General features: G+C 36.2%; 1 protein-coding gene and 1 long non-coding RNA gene across 2 annotated transcripts; both read right to left on the reverse strand.

The window, feature by feature from the left end:
- Positions 1-1,741: 1,741 nt before the first annotated feature.
- LOC122019250 (phosphoenolpyruvate carboxykinase (ATP)-like) lies at positions 1,742-4,553 on the reverse strand. Its single transcript, XM_042576740.1, has 7 exons — positions 4,329-4,553; positions 3,642-3,700; positions 3,239-3,586; positions 3,014-3,111; positions 2,790-2,855; positions 2,525-2,703; positions 1,742-1,765 (listed from the first exon to the last, which is right to left on the reverse strand). The coding sequence occupies exons 1-7, from the start codon at positions 4,551-4,553 to the stop codon at positions 1,742-1,744; spliced, it is 999 nt and encodes a 332-aa protein (XP_042432674.1).
- Positions 4,554-4,966: 413 nt separating this feature from the next.
- LOC122021826 lies at positions 4,967-5,647 on the reverse strand. Its single transcript, XR_006122650.1, has 2 exons — positions 5,561-5,647; positions 4,967-5,198 (listed from the first exon to the last, which is right to left on the reverse strand). It is a non-coding gene; the product is annotated as an uncharacterized LOC122021826 (long non-coding RNA).
- Positions 5,648-21,010: the final 15,363 nt, after the last annotated feature.

A 21,010-nucleotide genomic window follows, 5' to 3' on the forward strand; every position in this document is an offset into this window, starting at 1 on the left:
AATATTTCTAAAGCATTTCCAAATATTTTTAAGGACTTTTGGAACTTAAAATAAGGAAATTTGGGTCGTTACAGTTTTCCTAGGACTAACCAACAGAGCCAATAGAAAAACTATCTTAATAAATTGATTGCGTGATGATTGTTTATTTATTTTATCAGTAATATGCATATTTAGATTAGAATAGTTTTAAGGATCTAGACACAATTTACACTTGTTAGTTAAACCTAGGAGTTTCAAAAAGAAAATTAAATATATAATTTCTTTGAGTCGCTCTGTCCAGAAAGTAGTGGATGATCACATACCCAAGAATGCCTAGTGCCTCGCCAATACCTATACTACAACAAAAACTGCAAATGACAACGGATATTATCCGTTGTCGTAGGCTCAAAAAACCGTTGTAACTGAGGGTGTTGTAGAATGTATTGCCCTACGACAACGGTTTTGAATCCGTTGTCTTTGTAGACATTTGACAACGATTTTTATCCGTTGTTGTTTATATGCCCAAAATTTGGCTATGAAGGATACGACAACGTTTTAAAACCGTCGTGGTAGATAATTTCAACAATAGAAATAAACCGTTGTTGTAGACATTTTTTACAAAAGATATAAACTGTTGTGGTAGATAATATTTGACACGTTTTATTTTTTTTACAACAGTTTTAATATATTTTACAACGGATAAAACCGTTGTCTTTTATCACTTTTTATAAAAAAAATTCGTTGTGGTTTACCTAGTTTTTCAATATTTTTAATTGTTGTCTTTAATGTTCATTAATACCAAACAACCAATCTTATTTTACTATAAGCAAACCACCAATACAAAACTAAATATTTACTACATTAAATCCAAAATAAACATCCATATATAATTCATCTTGTAGCCACATATACAAAAATATACAAAATGAGTTGTTACTCATCAAAATACACATGTTTTCCATTACTCTCCATATACATTAAATCACATGTTTTCCATTTGCTGTTCTCCACATAAGGCGATACTTACTCTCCTCAAATACAAGCGATATTTCTATTCATGTACAAAAAGGACACGGTTTAGAGAAGCAGCATAGAGAGAAAATGATAAAAACATCAAGCAAATAATAAAATAAACTAGAAAGTGCAGTAATCATCAGATTATTTCATCTCTGAAAAACTTATCTGTATAAAAAAGCTGAACTCAAGAAAAAATTGCCACATAACTATAACTTCAGAATCTATTCTTGCATGCACAGCCCCCTTTTAATTCACTCTGAATTGTCTACCTATATTTGTTTGGTATAGAAGAAGAACTCTGAATTATTTGATGCAATGGAAAAGAGTATACTACAGCTTTAAGATGATGCTTAATTAAGCAAAGTCTTGATGGAGTTAACAACAGATGTAGCATGAGTTTGCATCTTATGAATACCAAATTCATACGACAAAAGAGTTGTCTAATGATTCAGAGTTCCTCCTCTCAAAAGCTCGGTTCAAGAGCATCCAATTACTATTAGATTGTAAAAACAAGGCAGAAGGACGTCACTTGGTGACATACAATTGAGATGACCAATTTTTGTTTTAATTTAAGTAATATATTCCTTAATTCTAGTTATGTAGCAAATAAATCAAGAATATGTGACTAGTTAGCTTTCTTGGATTCAAGAAACTATGGTGTCTTCTAGGAAAAGTCTAAGCTGTTGGCTTTAATTAACCCTGAAAATTAAGATAACTTTTAGATTTCAATGAGTAAGTCAATCATTTACTCAATCGACTCCATTTCTTCCTACAATTTGCAACACCTAACGATAAGAAGAGTTGTTATTCATGGTAATGGTAACAATAAGAGAGTTTAAAAGCAACTGGATAAAGTTCAAAACGATGCGCAGAGATACCTGCAAGTGACTTGCAACATTTTCCCTAGTAAGTCCGACCACACTCATCAAATCAAGGATTTTCTTTGGCACAGCTTCTGTAGGGAGAGAAAGCATACGCAGTAGTGAGACAATAAATAAATGGAGATTCCAGTGGTTGTATCACATGATATCGCCTGTTATCATTAAATTACATGTTTTCCATCTCCGCATAAGGGTCGATGACAGTCAAAATCCAATGACAACTATGCACAAAATAGAGTGAATGCATAAATTCAATAGAATTGTTGAAATAAATCTATTAAAAATGAAATTGTAATATTTATTTACCCAACATTGTCAGGTGTCAAAACTAGCTGATTTTTTTGTTGCACCACTCAGCCTATCAGTCAAAACACTTGCCTAGCTATTCAAGTATTCAGTCTTTTCATTTTTGTCAAGTTTGGATACATATGGCATTACTGGAAGGGTTTGTGGGTCCACAAATCTGAACTTATCCCTAATGAACAGAATAGGGATAAGTTAACTAATAGAATACTAATAAGTTAATTAGTAAAACGTAAGAACAGTGTAATAAATATTAATAAGTAAGAGAATTACTCGATATAAGGATCAACGTCAACATCATTTTCCAAGACATAACGATGTGCTTGATGCAATGGACAATGCACCAGAGCAGTGTAACCACTGATGAAGTGATACATTGTTTGGGGTAAAGCAAGTTTGCTAACTAGTGGAAGCACGCCAAAAGCATCACATGCCAAGAGGATGACATTCTTAGGGTGCGGACCAACACACGGTATCTTCGCATTAGGAATATACTCAATTGGATATGAAGCTCGAGTGTTCACTGCAACATCAACAATTCCATTGAACCAGATTCCCTTTCACACAATAACAATTCACTCAAGAAGTTTGTTTCATCTTGTTAATCACCTGTAATAGAGTTATCAAAGTAGTCTACTTCCCTAGTGTGTTCATCGAAAACGATGTTTTCCAACACTGCAAGAAATTTGCAAACATTAGGACAAAAAAATATGAATGGTTCCAGTTCAAAGTGCATGTCGAGTTTGATAGGGCACTTGCCGGTTCCAAATTTGATGGCATTCCAAATGTCAGGTTCCTTCTCCTTTGTTAGGCCGATACATTTTGCATAGCACCTCCTTCAATGTTTGAAATACCATTTTCACTCCAGCAATGCTCATCATCGCCAATAAGAAGTCTGTTGTGGTCGTAGACAAAGTAGTTTTCCCTGTGCCTAAAACAACAAAGCAAAAGTCATAAGAACAAAGAAGCCATATGGCGAAAACACTACAGTGTAACATAATTCTACACATTTACACATGGAATGCTTCTAGTTAAGTTGCAAAGGGCAGTATAGTAACCATTCAATGGGCAGGTGATGCGCCAGAATCTCGTCCGACAAACACTTACCTAATAGTCCAAAGAAGAGGGCAAGATCACCATCTTTGCCCATATTGTTGCTAGAGTGCAGGGAGAGAATGTTTCTTTTAGGCATTAGATAGTGCATCACACCGAACAAACCCTTCTTCATCTCCCTGGCATACTGTGTGCCAAGGATGACTATTTCTTTCCTATCAAGATTAAGATCAATGCTGGTGGAGGTAGTCATGTAGTGTGTGTATCGATTACATGGAAACTGGCCAACATTGTAAATTGTGAAGTCCGGAGTACTGAAATCCTCCAGTTCTTCAGGCGTAGTACGGATGCACCTGCGATCCTTCCAATTATTTCATGCAAAAGAGAGTTTTTCTTCTTCTAGTTTACATGTTTTGGATAATTGAATCCTCTAGATATGCAGAATTATGCCAAGTGCAGAAGTTGATCTATGAATTGTATTTACATATGAAATTTAACAGTCATTTGGGTTCATAGAAGCCAATACTCTTGCATGGATGATTAGATATTTCAACTTATTTGGATATCTTTTTTCCCTAGACCATAAAATTAAGGAAACTTTATTTACATCTAAAATTCTAGCATTTCCAACCTACTTGATTATAAATTGTTAATGAAGCCTAAATAACTAAATAAAAGCATTTTGAAAAGCAAAAAAAAGAACTCTTCACAAACAGTAGACTTATATAAGCATTTGATACAATCAGAGAATTTATAGTGTAAAACAATTGTAATAAACAAAAGAGTATAAAGTCGGAATTCAACATATCTAAATTAAATACCTAAAATAGAATGATCTTACCAGGTAAATCTTTCTCTAGAAGCTTCCACTCAAGCAGAATCCTTTTTGCCCAATTTTTTGAAGGCTGTCAATAAAAAGAGATTAGGAAATTATCATCATTCGTTGCCACATCCCTGCCCTACTGCCAGGCTATACTTCTGTATCAATCTCATCTCCATTATTTATGCAATCGATCATATAACACCGACCGTGGTGGGTAGATTCAGATAACCATATCAATGGAAATTATCATCCCTAAGAGTGATGACACTTACCTTAATTTCCTGACAAGACGGAACACCATCGAGATGCTCTAGGATGCTGAAATAGTGATCCGAGTGTTCTTTAACAGTATCAAATTTCTTAAATGATTTATACTTCACATCGATCTCATCTTCAACAATGATCTTCTTGTTCTTTTTTAGCTCTTCGGCAGCAAGAGGATTCTTCAACCGAGATTCTTTAGAGAATATCTCGGTCAAGTTTAGATAAATGTCCATTTTATGAAATGCTAACTGAAATATTTTGAACTCTGATGGAATGATTGTCTTATATTTGCCACATGAACATTTTCATGAAAGAATAGTTTTTCAGAGGTAATCGATATGAAGGACAATCCCCTTGCTACCGTGGTGCCCTCCTACGCAGTGACCGCTGTCGAGGGGCCAATGTGAGGCAAGAGGAATGCACTAGCATAATCACTAGCCATAAACAGCCCAAAGAACCTCATCCGCTGCATAAAGGCCACACCGCCGAAGTTTTGGTAGTTGCAAGATCAGGCGAAGGGGCAAACAACTCGAATGTTAGGAATGCAAACATTGAATAACTAATGCTGAGCAGACGACATTTCAAGAAATAATAATAGCATTGAATGCACATTTCATCTCATCAATGTGCCACAACACCACAGGAAGAAGCCAGAAACTGCACTCGTTGTGGTTCAAGATGTTTATATAATTAGACCACATGTAACACACTGCCATAAGATCATTAAGTACGATTTTTTAACATGCTGATACAAACTTCAAACTGTTCATTTGGCATGGAAACAGCTGCTGACTCTGATTCTATTCTTCTTTTTTATCAGATTGTGTAGCAGAATATTTATGAGGTTCCACAAGAGACTCTGTACCTGCATTTAAACCCTGAAACCCAAAATGGGATGAATTAAAATAACTGGATACAGAAATTAAGTAGAGAAATATTAGGTATCAAAAAGTCTCCCCAAAACCATAAATGTTACATCAATGTTCATGATTTAAGGAGAATCAGTAATGGCTAAACCCATATGAATGCAACTCAGCAAAACTAAACGGGGAATCTTCCAACCAGTCTCAGATGCCAGCCATTATTCGCAGTTCTAACATTATGAAACTTATTATTACGTTGAAGATTGCATTTTACTAAAAAAAAAAACTCTCAGTGACAAACTTGAAAGAGGAATTTGATCTCAGGTAATAATAAGATTCAGATTCGATGTAATGAAAAAAAGAATTTGCTAACATACATCAACATTTTTTGAAGCAGGCTTGTATGGACAAGCAGCTGGCACCCTTGCAGGCTTTCTGTATTCCCAGCCGAAAAGACTGTAGATCTTACCCTGCAATAATATTATGAATCTACAAATTAGCAAAACAAATTATCTTGGAAGAACGTATAGAAGAATATCAAGGTAGAAGATTATCAAGATATTAACTAAGTAGGGGTCCAGAAGACTAGCATATCCAACTTTGACCGGAAACTCAACCAAACCCATCTGAAAATTAAGGTTTCTTTTTCCAGCTTTCAGGTTGGATTTTAGAGATGCGAAATACTCTCTTTCAGCTCAGGTCGGCTTTCAGATTGCAGTCCTAATTACCATGTCTGTCTATTGTGTTTGTCTAACCTCTAGCATTAAGTATATCAATATCTTCTGCAATTCAGGTTCAAGGTTTCAGGTCGGACTTTAGAGATGTGAAATACTCTCTTTTGAGTATTTCATTGTTGAAATACTCAACAATGATTGAAATACTCTCTTTTGAGGATTCTTCACTTGATGGGGGTGGTTGGCGCCGACCTCTTCTTCTGCAGGGAGTGCAGTTCATCGATGGTCTTCACCTTCACCGGCGGCGCACTGTCGTCGTGGTAGATGCTGTTCTCTGGTTTCTCCCTCCCGTGCGTCTGGATCTTCGGCAGCCCATTGGAGAATGTCGTCGCTCACCAGGAAATGAGAAGGAGCACAACGCCGTATGAGGAGAGGGAAAGATAAATGGCTTAGGTTTGGGGACGCGAAAACACGGCGCCGAAAAGAAAACAGCGAGGGAAAGGAAAACAGCGAAGGGGGGAAATGACCAAATTCAATTACAACGGTTTTTTCAAAACTGTTGTCGTAGCCGCTAAAAACGCGGATAAAGACAACGGTTTATAAAACCGTTGTAAAAAGTGTTGTCGTTTTAAAAAAAAAATCACTCAATGACAACATTTTTACTAAAACCGTTGTCTTTTATATTTAATGGGGAGTTCAAAGACAACGGTTTTGGCAAAAACCGTTGTCTTTGAGCAAATATGCAACACTTTCTCTTAAAACCGTTATCGTAGGGGTGTTGTCGTTTGCAGTTTTTGTTGTAGTGCTAGGAGCTAATCTTTGAAATACATATTTAATTGACTAAATGTAAAACCTAAGTTTAACTCAAATGTAAATTAATCCTTAGAAATAATATAAATTAAAGTTTAATCATCTCACAAAACTACTATAAGATTTCCTGATTGATAACTTAGAATCGGCTGAGATGAATTTAGTCAAATCAATTATTAACGTAAGTAATTAAATTAACTTAATCAATTAAATTAATTATTTAAAAATTATTATAAAAATCATTTAAAAAACATTTTAAAAATCCTTTGAAAAAATCATTTTAAAAATCCTTTAAAAATTCTTTTAAAAAATCATTTTAAAAATCCTTTAAAAATCCTTTCAAAAATCCTTTAAAAATCCTTTCAAAAATTATTATAAAAATCATTTTAAAAATCCTTTTAAAAAATCATTTTCAAAATTATTTAAAAATTATTCTAATAATCTTTTTAACAATCCTTTAAAAATCCTTTTAAAAATCCTTTAAAAATACTTTTAAAAAATTATTTTAAAAATCCTTTAAAAAATATTTTTAAAATTATTTTAAAAATCCTTTAAAAAATAGTTTTAAAAATCTTTTAAAATCATAACTTCAAACTCAATTAATTTTTAATCTTCAAAATATTGAATGTTTACACATTTGGAATTCAAATTCACTGAAGATTTCAAACTTATATTTTAAATTCAACTCCGTCTCACACTCACTCATAAGTTGAATATGCTTGATAATCTAGAATGGGTGACATGGAAAATTAGGGAAATAATAGTAATCTTTAAAGTTTTCCCTGCTTGGACTGTAGGACCCTAGAATTCATTAAGTCATTAATCAAGAGGAAGTGAAGGGAGTCGAGCTAAGTTATTTTAAATTCTTAAAATGAAAATTAAAAACTAAATATTTGCTCAAGTTTTTTAAAAATCACTTAGTTAAGAAGAATTTTTTTTTAACTTTAAAATCTACGATTCTATCAAATCTTTTTGCTAAAGTTTTTTTAAAAAAAAATTATTTTGAGTTGAGTGTTTTTAAGAAAGTCCTTCTTCAAAACCTGTATTAGTCTTTTCAAAGCTAAGTACTTAAGCCAAGCTTTTAAGCAAACCAATTTTAAGTTAAAGTACTTAAACTAAAATCAAAAAAAAAATTTAAAAATGAAAGTCAAGCTTTTATCAATACTTTCATCAATTATTTTAAAAAGCTTAAGTTTAGCTAAATTTTTAATGAAATTAAGCTAAGTATTTTCAAAAATAGTCTTCAAAAATACAGATTATCTTTGACCTAGTTTTAAAATTAATTATCAGTGACCTGGCTTTAAAATTAAAACTTTTCAAAAAAAAAATCTTTCAAATTTAACTAAATATTTTTTCAAAAGCTTTTCAAATCTAACTAAGTTTTCATATTTTTCTAATCTCAAAATTAGCTAAGTTACCTTTAAAGTCAATTTTCTCTTAGCAAAAGCATTTTGCAAACCTAGATTTTTAAGCAATTTCTAAAAGAAAAAGTTTTTTAAATTTATGATAAATCTTTCACTTAGCTAAAGGTATTACAAGAAGATTAATTCTAAAAAGCTAAGTGTTTATCAAAAGTATGTTTAACCCTCTATTTTTCACTTTGAAAGATAAGATAAAAATTATCTCTGAAAGTTAAGTCTTCTCAAAACAAGCTAAGGCCTATATTTTCTTCACTCTCTTGTTTATTTTGATATATGACAAAGGCGGAGAGTAGGAAGAATTTCAAAGAATAAATTCACAAGGGAATTCAGGGGAGCTTTGTGTAAGCTTCTTTTAAGGGGGAGTTATTTTTACAAAATTTATTCTTGTGATAAATTTATGCTTATCAATTTTATGTTTATGCTAGTAATGCATTATATCATTTATTTATTTTATCAATTTTATGTTTATGCTAGTAATGCATTATATCATTTCTTTATTGTATCTTTTTCCTTAACTTTGAATTTCAATTGCCATAAATCAAAAAGTGGGATATTGTTGGTGCGGGAAGCATCCGATGATCGAACCCAGATTTTGATAATGGCAAAGGAATTCAAAGTTAAGATTATTTGTGTTCTAACATGCTTGAATGAGGTTTCAGGAAATTCCAAACTGTGGTTAGACAGGTGGAAAATCCTAAGGGGTGGTAACCTTAGGTTCTAGAGGGTGGTAACCCTAGGTGGAGGAAAATCCTAAAGGGTGGTAACCTTAGGTCCTAGGGGGTGGTAACCCTAGGTGAAGGAAGTTCCTAAGGGGGGGTAACCTTGGGTCCTAGGAGGTGGTAACCCAAGGAGGAGGAAAACCCTAAGGGGTGACAACCTTAAGTCCTAGGGGGTGGTAACCCTAGGTGGAGAAAAACCTTAGGGGGCGGTAACCCTATGTCACGCCCCGAGAGTAAGGTTGTCCGACGAAAATCGGACAGCACCTCCCCTGTAGCGGTGACAAATGAAACCAGTATACATAACCAACAGATATACATATGAAAATATAGCCAACACGGCTAGAAACAAACACAACCACGCAGATAATAAGTAGCCCACTCGGCTGGTAAATCAAACACAGCAGTAAACGAAATAACAAGTACCAAAATATCAAAAGAACTCACCGCGAGCCGGCCCGACTTGACTCCTCGACAAACAAAACAACTCACAGAATAACATCAAGTCCCAAGAAGGGTTATTACAATACCAAATTCAAAAGTTTAAACAAAACCGGAAATCTATCCTCGGAAGCGACGTGGGACTGGCAGTCGGGATCCCTCCAAGTGTACTAGCATCACTATCGGCTACCTGGTGAAATTACCAATATACGAGGTGGTGAGTATAAAACTCAGCGAGTAAAGAATAGATAGTGCATGAGTAACATAAATAGCTAAGAGTACAACAGGATATAGTCTCGGGAAGATAAATAGCAGATACTACTATGTAAACAAAGTATATATATATCCATACCTGATACCATATCCTAAGCTAGTAGTATAAGGTCTGAGGTAACATAAACTGCTACAGTACTGCTCATAACTACCAAGATCACAGATAAGGTATACAGTCATAGTAATCAGTGTCTAAGAATATAAACAGGTATATGATAGCAGAAACTGAACAAGTAAGCATATAACAGCATAATCAGAAGTAACAGAGAAATAGCGTATGCACGGATGGTCACTCCCGGCCACCCCTCAAGTACCATGACCCCAGTATGGACGAGAGGCGGGGTCAATGACAGACTGTACACCCTCCAGCTACCACTACTCTCGAGCAGCCGAGGGGACAGTTGCATAGTATCTAAATAACCACGTCTGCGACGGGGTCCCTGCTGCCCCCGACTCCAGCTATCACTACCCAATAAGTGTGCGAGTGGGGGGCACAACAGGACATGCGGCATGCTCCAAGCTACCACTACCCATGAGTGGCCGAGCGTGCGGCCCAGGCAAATGACCGTCTCAACCACAAGGGAGCCAAGGTCATCGACGATGCATGTAATGACATGATGTAAACAATGCAACAGTCATCATATATACAAAATCAGGTATGCTACATGAATCTGCATGCTCAATACAAGGCATAAATAAACAATAGTCCAAACAGGTAACATGGTATCTAGTATCTGCTAATTATTAGGGATAACAACGAGAGACTGTATAGATACGAATGTGAGCATCTCGAAGATTGAGTGGATAAAGTATCAAGCACAAGACATAATATGAGTGGAGTTAAGGTAAAACTCTACTTTATCCGAACTACTCATGCACTAAGAACAATAGCTAAAGAATCAAGTCAAGAAGTACTCGCCTCTAAGTGTAGGCTGAATCCAACGCCAATCTCGTCACGACGCTCATCCTGATCAAAGTCCTGTGCCAACGTATCAATTTTTGCTAAATATATATATGCAACTAATTAACTGTAATAATGTACACGACAGGTGAATTGGATCCGAGTTCCATTTATTATCCAAATGAAACCACACTGAACTACTTAAAACTAGACCCATTCCTTAATCTGTCTGTGCCCACAGATCCCACAATTCTAGCTGAAACTGATCAACGAGAGGAATTCTAAACATGCATGGATTCCATATGAACTGATACAGTACAAGAAATGGTCACATTCTTTAACCACATCTACAGCTATCAATCTTTTGAGAACAATACCAACAAATTTCTAAACTTCTAATAGGATCACTATAATTTATTACCTGAACAGAACATACCTTAATCACCTCCCACAATCTCAGATCTGATCCCCACACTCAACGTAGGATTCGTTATCAAACCTGCAATCCAATGTTTCCACATAGCTACAATTGGTACAATCACATTAATCAACACCCAATTCTCACCGAATTCATCACCTAGATCTACAAATCGAACTCCTAGAGTGGTGCAGACCTTACCTGATGTTTCCCGAGTGAAAAACAACTGCTGGAATTGAGATCGAGCCCTTCCCAGCAAGCCACTGCCATAACAATACCTCAATCCATACAATCCTCCCAACCTAGCATCAAATCACAGGTCTTCATAGCTAAGAAACCCTAATCTAAGCCATCCTCACCTCAATTTACCTCCACGACAGGACATACCTCACGGCACAGAGATCCCGACAAATTTGGCTCGGCCCTAAGGCTCGGGAAGTCGAGATATCTTCCTGAGGTGCAGATCCTCCACCAGCTTCGAGCTCTGGAACGACGATTCAATCTCCGGCGTCCCTAGAGCTCAGACCTGCTCTCCCAACCATGGATTCTTCGCGAGCAGTGGCGTTTTGAAGGGAACACTGCAGATGAGGCCTCCGATCAAACGTGGAGGAGGTCGGAGACTCGTCTCGCAACCAAGCGCCGGCGATCGATCGTGGGCGTGCGTCGATGCTGACCCCGTAGGCGGATAGGGTGAGCTCGAGGGGAATCGGGCGTTTTCGGCAGAGTGGACACGAAGCGAATGAGGCAGCCTTTAGGGCTCGAGTTACTGTAGCTTCTTATTTATATAGGTAGGGTTTAATTACTCCACCTAATTAACTCCCTAATAAGCCTCTCAAATGGTGATTTCCATTATCCCTTTAAACACTGTCATAAGTCCTCCAAATAAATCCAGAAAAATGTCTTAAAATTTCCATAAATCATTATAGGTTATTTTATTTTGCCGTATCTCACATTCTCCCCCTCTAATAAAAATTTGGTCCCTAAATTTATGACACAACTGCATTAAATGACAAACGACATGCGTGATCATTATTATAAATGAAATTACTTTACATACCTTCATTAAACAAGTGAGGGTACTGCGCTCGGATCTCATCCTCCAACGCCCAGGTTGCTTCGTCATCTGAATGATGCTCCCATCCAACCTCGACCAAACGGATTGTCTTGTTTCACAACTGGCGTTCCTTGCGATCCAATATCCGCACTGGAGCCTCCTCATATGTTACATCTGGCTGAAGGGTGATCGAGACATCTGTCAAAATATGCGTAGGGTGTGGCACATATTTCCTCAACATAGATACGTGAAATACATCATGCACCCCGGCAAGTGAAGGTGGCAGCGCCAATCGGTATGCTACCTCCCCAATCCTCTCAAGTATCTGAAAGGGTCCGATGTAACGAGGAGCTAACTTCCCTTTCAATCCAAATCTCCTAAATCCCTTGGTAGGAGACACTCGCAGGAACACATGATCATCCACAGAGAACTCCAAAGGTCTCCGTCTCCGATCCGCATAGCTTTTCTGTCGGTCCTGAGCTTCTGACATTCTGCGTCTGATGGTACCAACCAACTCTGCATCTCACTGAATATGCTGGGGGCCCAAGACTGACGATTCTCCAGCCTCGTCCCACAAAATAGGAGATCTACAGGCTCTACCATATAATGCCTCGAATGGTGCCATCTGAATCGCTGAGTGGTAGCTGTTATTGTATGCAAACTCCACCAAGTGCAAATGATCCACCCAGCTACCGCCGAAGTCCATAACACAAGATCTCAATAGATCCTCCAATGTTTGGATAGTACGCTCCGACTGCCCATCCGTTTGAGGGTGAAATGCAGTACTAAAATGGAGTTCCGTACCCATGGTTTGCTGGAGACTCCACCAAAATCAAGAGGTAAATCGTGGATCTCTATCTGATATAATACTCAGAGGTATACCATGCAATCTGGTGATCTCTCTGCAGTATAACTCTGCCAATCGATCCAACGAATCCTTCCGACGGATCGGTAAGAAGTGTGCAGATTTGGTTAACCGATCAACGATTACCCAAATCGTATCATGACCCTTCCGGGTCCGGGGTAGTTGTTAACCATCATTTTGTATTGATATTTTGATTCATATAAGCATATCATTTGATCTTCTCATGTGTTAATTCCACATTTATATCATATTTCATGAATTGCATTCATTTGTGGACTTAATTACAAATTATATCATATTTGAGGTATTTGATGCTAATATTTTGTTATATGTTTTGTAGGATCAAAAGGGTCATGGACTTGATCAGATCAGACCAAGTTTGGATTCAAATCTAGTGCTAATTGAAGAGATCAAGTTCTGAAGCAATATGGACCGTTCATCCAAGATCGGAGTAGGTCTAAGACATCTATGAAGAATCTGGTCCATCCAAGCCAAAGGGTAGTAGATCACAACCATTGATCGAGATCTGAAGATTTGGAACAGATTTGGAGCAATTTTCACCGTTGGATCTATCTGAGGAAACCACAGCCGTTCATCACAGATCTGAGATTTGATTTAAATTACATGAGAAGCTACAGTGTGGGATCGTCAATTTGCTACAGTCCTCGCATCCAAGCCACCGGGGAGCGTAAGCTCGCTCCGGCGATCTTTCTTCCTTGATCCATTCCACCGCCGGCGGTCAAGAGAGGTCAAGGGCGTCCCTTCCTCCGGTCATCAGCCATCTTCCAGCCGGCGACGCCATCTCAATCATCTAAACACCAATTTCGACCGTGACTTCATGCGAGGAAGAAGAAGCAAAGAAGGAGAAGCAATTCGGTGGTTTGAGCCGATTCCTTTGTTCCTTCCTCCGGTTATCTTCCTCTCTTGAAGCTCCACACCTATCTCTGATTGAAGCTTTGTTGATCATCAACAATGCCGAGTTACTCTGTTTGTCTTCATCGCCGAGTTTTTCATCCGATGCAGACCAAATACAAGCTAGGATTTCTCCAATTGATTAGGTTGAATCCTATGAATGCTAGTTTCTTCATCTCTGTTTGATTTTAGAGTTGATTCAAATTCCCTTGCTATTGTTTTGAAACCTTTGGTTAAGGCCACTGTTCTTGATTCTTGATTCTTGATTCTACACAATTTAGATTTGCTTAATTATTGCATTAGGTTATTCTCGTTTACCATTTCTTTCAATGCAGTAGTTTTAATTAGTTAGCTTCTTAGTTTGTTAATTTCTATTAGTTGAATTTACAAATGTAGCATAGTTTTAGGTCCTTACTTCTTTTCTTTGTTCAAAAGTCAATTCTGAAATCCCCAATTTATCCAGAAAACTCCAAGCCAAAAATAATTGATCCTAAGACTATCATTTTACCGTTTACATTCGTTGGGAGACGACCCGAGTCATCTCTATGCTACATTAGTGTAGAATGAATTCGGTCACTTAATTCTTTTGATACCCATTTCATGACAAAATTAGGGTTTATCAAATTGGCACCGTTGCCGGGGAATGTAGCGGTGTTTGATACCTTAGGATTGTTTCTTTTTCTTTTTACATAAAAATTTGAAAACAAAATTTGTTTCAATTGCTTTCATGTTCATAAATCCATGTGTTTGATATTATATGCTCCTGTGTCTTCTGATTTTATTTGCTAGTGTTTCAGTGTAAGAGCAGGAAATTTCTTTGACCATGGATCCATATTATCAGTACTATCAGCCTCAGACTTGGTTCTATCAGCCTGAACATCAGTACTACCCACCTGTCGATCAATCAAATTTCAGGTGCAAGGTTACACATAGTTAGTCTACTGAGCCATATCCAGCATATCAAAGCCTACAGGGAGTTCAGAATGATTATATAGCTATGCGGAAAAAGATTCGTGGTATTCAACAATTCGAGGAGAAGACATTGCATGAATATTGGAAGAGATTCAAGGAACTTTGCTCTAGTTGTCCTCAACATCAAATAAGTGATCAGTTGCTTTTCCTACATTTTTATGATGGGTTATCACCGTTTGATTTATACATGGTGGATAAAGCTAGTGGGGGGCCCTTGATTGACAAAACACCTGATGAAGTTATGAAACTTTTGGAAACCATGGCAACCAACCCTGAACAATTTAGAAATGGACAACCGGTTACCTTAAGAGTTGATGAGACCTTTCCTACAAATATTAAGGTGTTTGAGCAGAGGGATTGTAGTGTCTTTGACAGACCTGATCTTGATTTTATTACTTCACAGGACTCCTCTAATATTTCTTGTTATGATTCTGTAGTTGTAAGAATTTCTGACTTTACTGATACTATTGTTGTAGATGTAACTGATAATGCAGGTACTGATGTGGATGATGAGGAAAGTGTAGGGGATTGCACATTGGAAGCAATACCCCAAGAATCACCTGAACCATATGTTGATGATGAGAGTGTAGGGATTTATGCTGTGGAAGCAGAGCCCCAAGAATCACTTCCCTTAGATACACCACCTGAGCCAAAGCCAGGACCAGAGCCTGAGCTACTACTTGATGAGGAGGAGGTCACAGTCACCGTTCTAGAACCTCTAGGTACCTTTCAACATGAAAAGGTTAGTATTTCGTGTGATTCATTAGAAAATTTCATGAAGGTACCATGGATTGACTTTATTGGATGTGATTTGTTTCTTTATACATTTTCTGCAAAAACTAATATTTTTCTGTCTTCTTCTTATCCTACATGCATGTGGGAGGTGTTGTTTTTCTTTGGCTTTGTAGGTCGTCGTAGGCTTCCAAAATGGTTGCTCCATCTAAACCACCTTCGACCTCCGGGAAGAATTTTCAAAGGAAAAATGTTGGATGAACTGGACTTGACTGCAATTACAATTATTCCACCTCCAACTTGGATTTTGCACCATAATCGACTCCGACCGCCCGGAATTAAGGGGAGTTTGTTCCTTGCTTTTATTTTTTCTCTATACTTTTCTTTAGTTTCATACTTGACATTTGCATTTTGTTTCTATACTTTGCATGTTGTTTAGTCTACATAGCATTTCATTTTGAATAAAATTCTCCATGAAATTGTTCTAGTAATACTTTTAAGATGGTAAAAGTTCTTTAATTTTGACCATCAAGTTTAAGTCATTTTACATGATTGAATACTTTACTTGCATACTATTGGTTAGTATGGTGATGGATTCTATTTTGATCAATTGAGTATGTTTGCATGAATAATACCTAGAGAGGACCACTTTAAGCCTAAACACTATTTTATCTTTGTGTGGCATGCACTCATGACGATTGAAACTCTAGAACTTGCTTTGCTTCTTTTCAAAGTCATAATAGCATATGTGTGCATGGAGATGAAGAATTATTTTCATTCTTGATCCCTCATAAATTCCAATTCCTTTATTCATAATTTTCTTAAAACATCTTTCTCTTGCATTTTAACCTTGACTACCTTTGCTTGGTCCATTCCATTGAGGGTTTTGGTTGACTATCTTAATGGGTTAGATTGTTTGATGATGGACAAAGTTTTAAGTGTGGGGGAAAATTAGTTTATGCTCACGAATTTTGAAGACGAGGGATGGTTTCATAAGCATTGAATTGTGATTTTTGAGAAGTGATGTGGGAGTCTCAAACATGAACCTTAATTATGGTTACTTGATACAATGTGCAACAATTGGAGTTCTTATTTAAGTTTCTACCTTTAGCTTGGTTAGAGGCTACTTTTGGTTTGCATGTGCTGTTTTTTTTTAAAAAAAAAATTAAGGGAGCTGACATTTGATATTGTTGAAATTTGATGTACTATTTGTTCAAATTAAGTTATTAAACTTGGTGCTGTGTGCCAACTCCTCTTACTGTTTTTGAACAACAGCATTTAAAATTTAAGCTCCTATCAATTTGATGTTTCTAGACCACTTCCTGGAACTGATTAAGTGAGAAGTAGAAAAAAAAGGAGCTTTAGGAAGCTGGATCTGTACTTGCTGCTATAAAATGCAAAATGCAAGGAAATTAATTTCTGAATTCGTTGAGGAGCTGCAAGTGCAAAAGCTGTTCAGATCAATTTGATGCATTTGAATCTGTGAAGTTCCAATCATTACAGTACTAAATTTGGAGAATACCTGCTGGAATAGATTTCTGAAAATGAAAGTTGGATGCAGGGATTGAAATGAACAAAGTGCAGAATTTTGCATGGAGATTGAATTGTGAGATCACTTAGCTAGGTTTGGTACTGCACTACTCATCTTCTAGAATTGGAATTCAAGAAGCTCTAAAAATCAGCATCTGAAAGGTGGTTAGTCTTTGATTGAGTTTATTTTTATGTGATGATTTCATTAGCTGTGTGTCTGTTGTCAAGAAGTGATTGGAAGCAATTCAGAATGGAGAAGTTCCTACTGATGCTGCGTTTAATTTGTTTGGTTCTCCACTTCCAGCTGGTAGCTGCAATCCAAATACTCTTGAAGTTTTAAGAGATTGAGTTGAGGTTGCTGTTTGACAAGAAGATTGGAATGCTGGAAATAGAAGAATGAAGACACAGTAGTAACAACCTATTAAATATGAGTTGTGCCAACCTTTCAACTCATCTGGTGTTCAGGACCAGGTAAATCAGAGAGCTGGAATTGCCTAACTGCACTACAGTGCAAGGAAGATCAGATTTGTTGCTGAAGTTTTCTGAATTATAGAGAATAAAGTAAATCTGAATTTTTTGCAAATATAAGGGTCAATATCAGATTTGAAGGTGATTTTGAATGTGCATTAAAATTCTCAATTTCTGAAAGTGTTCTGAAATGACACCTTTTAAGTTGATACACTGAATGTAAGAATTAGCTACCAAGCTGCAATTCTTGAAACTGGAAGCTGATTTCTATAAACAGATTTTGTTGCTGACTTTGCTCTCAAACCAGTGAAGTTGAATCTGAAGTGCAAGAATTTTCTCAAAGAGTCTAAAATTTGACAACATGGACTTTCGGAAGCTGCAGAACCTTGAATTATTGCTGAAAGAGACCACTGTTTGAGCTGAAATTTTCATACTTCAAGCTGGAATTGCTTCAATTCTTGAATCCTGATACTTAAGTCCAAAGATTAAAATAAAAGGTCTGATAAGAATCGAATTTTACATTGAATTGGAGGTTAGTTCGTTGATGGAATTCTGTGGCATGAATCAAGTTTTCAATGAATTGATATTGGGAATATCATGAGTTCTGACAAGGAAAAAATATATATCGCCTTTGATACTGTGAAGTATTCGAATTCTGTAATCCTATCTTGAATCTGATTGTTTGGTTTAGAAATACAGAATTTGTGGAACTCCGTTGAAACAAGTGTTTTGAATTTATATGTGGCAAGTTGGAAGTGTCTACAAGCTAGTGTAGGACTCAACTCAATATACAGCTGGCTGTTTGAACTCGTATATGGGCAGATATTTGTAAAGCTGATTTCTGAAATGAAATCTAGAAACTGATAATCTGAATTTGTTTTGCTGTGATACTGCTATTGAGAAGTTTGACAACAAGAACTTAGCTATCAGATTTCCTGAACTTCAATAGTTTAGAATTTCAAATTCTTAAAAAATAAAAGGAAGAAATGTTGTGTGCTAAGTTGAATTGTGATTTCTGACTATATATAGCTTGGATATGATCTCCTGTAATTTTAGTGCTTAATGTAATCCTTAGTTCAGCTCAACTTTTCATGGTTTAATGCAATATTCTTTGTGTTTACAAATTCATAAACCGAAGCTCTGAATTGGAAGCTTGTATTGGATTAGCCTGGTATCAAATAATGCCCACTACAAGCTGAATTCTGTACAATTTTAACTGTAGTGAAGCATTTGGTTCCATTTAATTTTCTTAAATCTACCAGATTTGGATTTGCAAGGGATGTGATGTTGTTTGTGCCAAGTTCTTTTCTGTAAACCTTAGGACAGTTAAAGATCAAGTGAGCAAAATTCTAAAATTCTGAGATGTAATTGTTATTCAGTACCAAATCTGGTTCTTCAAGTCTGTATTGTTTTCTAACTGGATATGAGGTTGATACCTGAATTTGTTGTGAAGAGAATTGCTGAATTGCAACATTTTTGAGGGTATTGTTTGAGTTTTATAATTGTTGGTCTTTGCTTCTTGACCTTGATGTTGGAAAGAGTTTCGGAGGAATAGGTGAGTTCAAGGATTGTTTAAAGTCAGATGTTGCTGAACTTGAATCTTTAAGAAATGCAGAATTCTGCAAAGAGAATTAGTTTGCAGTGGTTTGAAGTTGATCTTGATACAAATTTTGTGATGAATCTATGTGCCAGTTTTTTTTTTTAGTAAAATGTGTTTATGAACTGTTAAATTCTGTTCAGTTAAGATAACAGAAAAGGAATTGATGTATCAAGTTGGTTTTTAGTGTGCTGAATTCTATGGAAGACTTTGATGACTTTAAGACAAGTCATAGATGTTAAATTCCAGAATCAGTTTTAATTTTGAATCTAGAAACTAGAATTGCAGAATTCTAACGTTGCTGTCTAGTTGTCATTCAAATTTGAATACTTGAAAGCAGGGGTAGTAACAACAGTATAAACAGCTTGGTTTCTGAAATTACTGTTGCTGTGATAACTGAGTTCTGAAATTGTTGTACAAAGCTTTTGATCGATGAAGATCCAATCTCAGTCATGCTGGAACCTGCAGAGAAAAATTAAACAATTGCTATGCAATAGGCTGTTACTGCAGTAGGCTTTTGAACAGCAAGAATTCATGAGGAAAAATATGATACTCGAATAAAAATATTGCTGAGAAGTAACAGAGAAAAGAAGAGATTTTGTAGAATGAGAAAAGGTGGCTTCAAGAGTGTTAATACATTAGATACATGTGGTTTTTCATTGTCCGAGACGGACAATACCTTAAGTGTGGGGGAGGTAGTTCTTATTCACAAGTTGATGTGAGATTGTTTTTCCTTCAAGAAAGCTAGAATTAAAGTGGAAAAAAACAGTGAAGAAAAAAAAATGGCAAAGTAAAAGAGTATCAAGGGTGGAGATAAAGTATCAAGATTTTTGGATAGCCATCAAATTGAAGGGGAGGTTAGCTTGGTCTTTTGAATTGATAAAAACAAATGGTATTCATCTTTTACACATAAAAAATGGTCAACTCATCAAGTATATTCCTCCAATACTCTCATCTTTTTAATTTTTTTTCATTGAATTCTTTTCTTTTGCCTATTTAATCCACTTTCATTGTTCTTCTTGATTCCATTTTAATTCCTCATGATAATTCCTTTTGATTCATGTATGTCATGTTTATAGTGGTGGAGAATTAGAAAATAAGCAAGCTTATGGTAGTGAAATGTTGTGAGTTGCATTGAGTGAGCTCCACTTATATGCATGATTGAGTGTGAGAGCTAGAATAGGTAAATACCTTGTGAAGTTGCAATTTGCTCAATTTTTCAATTGGATTGAAACTACCATACTTACTGATTATTGTTTGGATTGAATTCATAATTGTTTGTGGTCTTTAGATGGTCTTAGTTAAATTCCTTTTACCATCTTCTAGGCATTTCTAGGAAAATGTTAGGGAGATGAATTCTAGATGTTTCTTTGTTTTGTTTGCTTGCTCGGGACATGCAAGAATAAGTGTTGGAGAATTTGATAACCATCATTTTGTATTAATATTTTGATTCATATAAGCATATCATTTGATTTTCTCATGTGTTAATTCCACATTTATATCATATTTCATGAATTGCATTCATTTGTGGACTTAATTACAAATTATATCATATTTGAGGTATTTGATGCTAATATTTTGTTATATGTTTTGTAGGATCAAAGGGTCATGGACTTGATCAGATCAGACAAAGTTTGGATTCAAACTAGTACTAATTGAAGAGATCAAGTTCTGAAGCAATATGGACCGTTCATCCAAGATCGGAGTAGGTCTAAGACATCTATGAAGAATCTGGTCTATCCAAGCCAAAGGGTAGTAGATCACAACCATTGATCGAGATCTGAAGATTTGGAACAGATTTGGAGCAATTTCCACCGTTGGATCGATCTAAGGAAACCACAGTCGTTCATCACAGATCTGAGATTTGATTTAAATTACATGAGAAGCTACAGTGTGGGATCGTCAATTTGCTACAATCCTCGCATCCAAGCCACAGGGGAGCGCAAGCTCACTCCGACGATCTTTCTTCCTCGATCCATTCCACCGTCGGCGGTCAAGAGAAGTCAAGCGCATCCCTTCCTCCGGTCATCAACCATCTTCTAG

This window comes from Zingiber officinale, chromosome 9A (genome assembly GCF_018446385.1).
Source record: "Zingiber officinale cultivar Zhangliang chromosome 9A, Zo_v1.1, whole genome shotgun sequence".
NCBI classification, from domain to species: domain Eukaryota; kingdom Viridiplantae; phylum Streptophyta; class Magnoliopsida; order Zingiberales; family Zingiberaceae; genus Zingiber; species Zingiber officinale.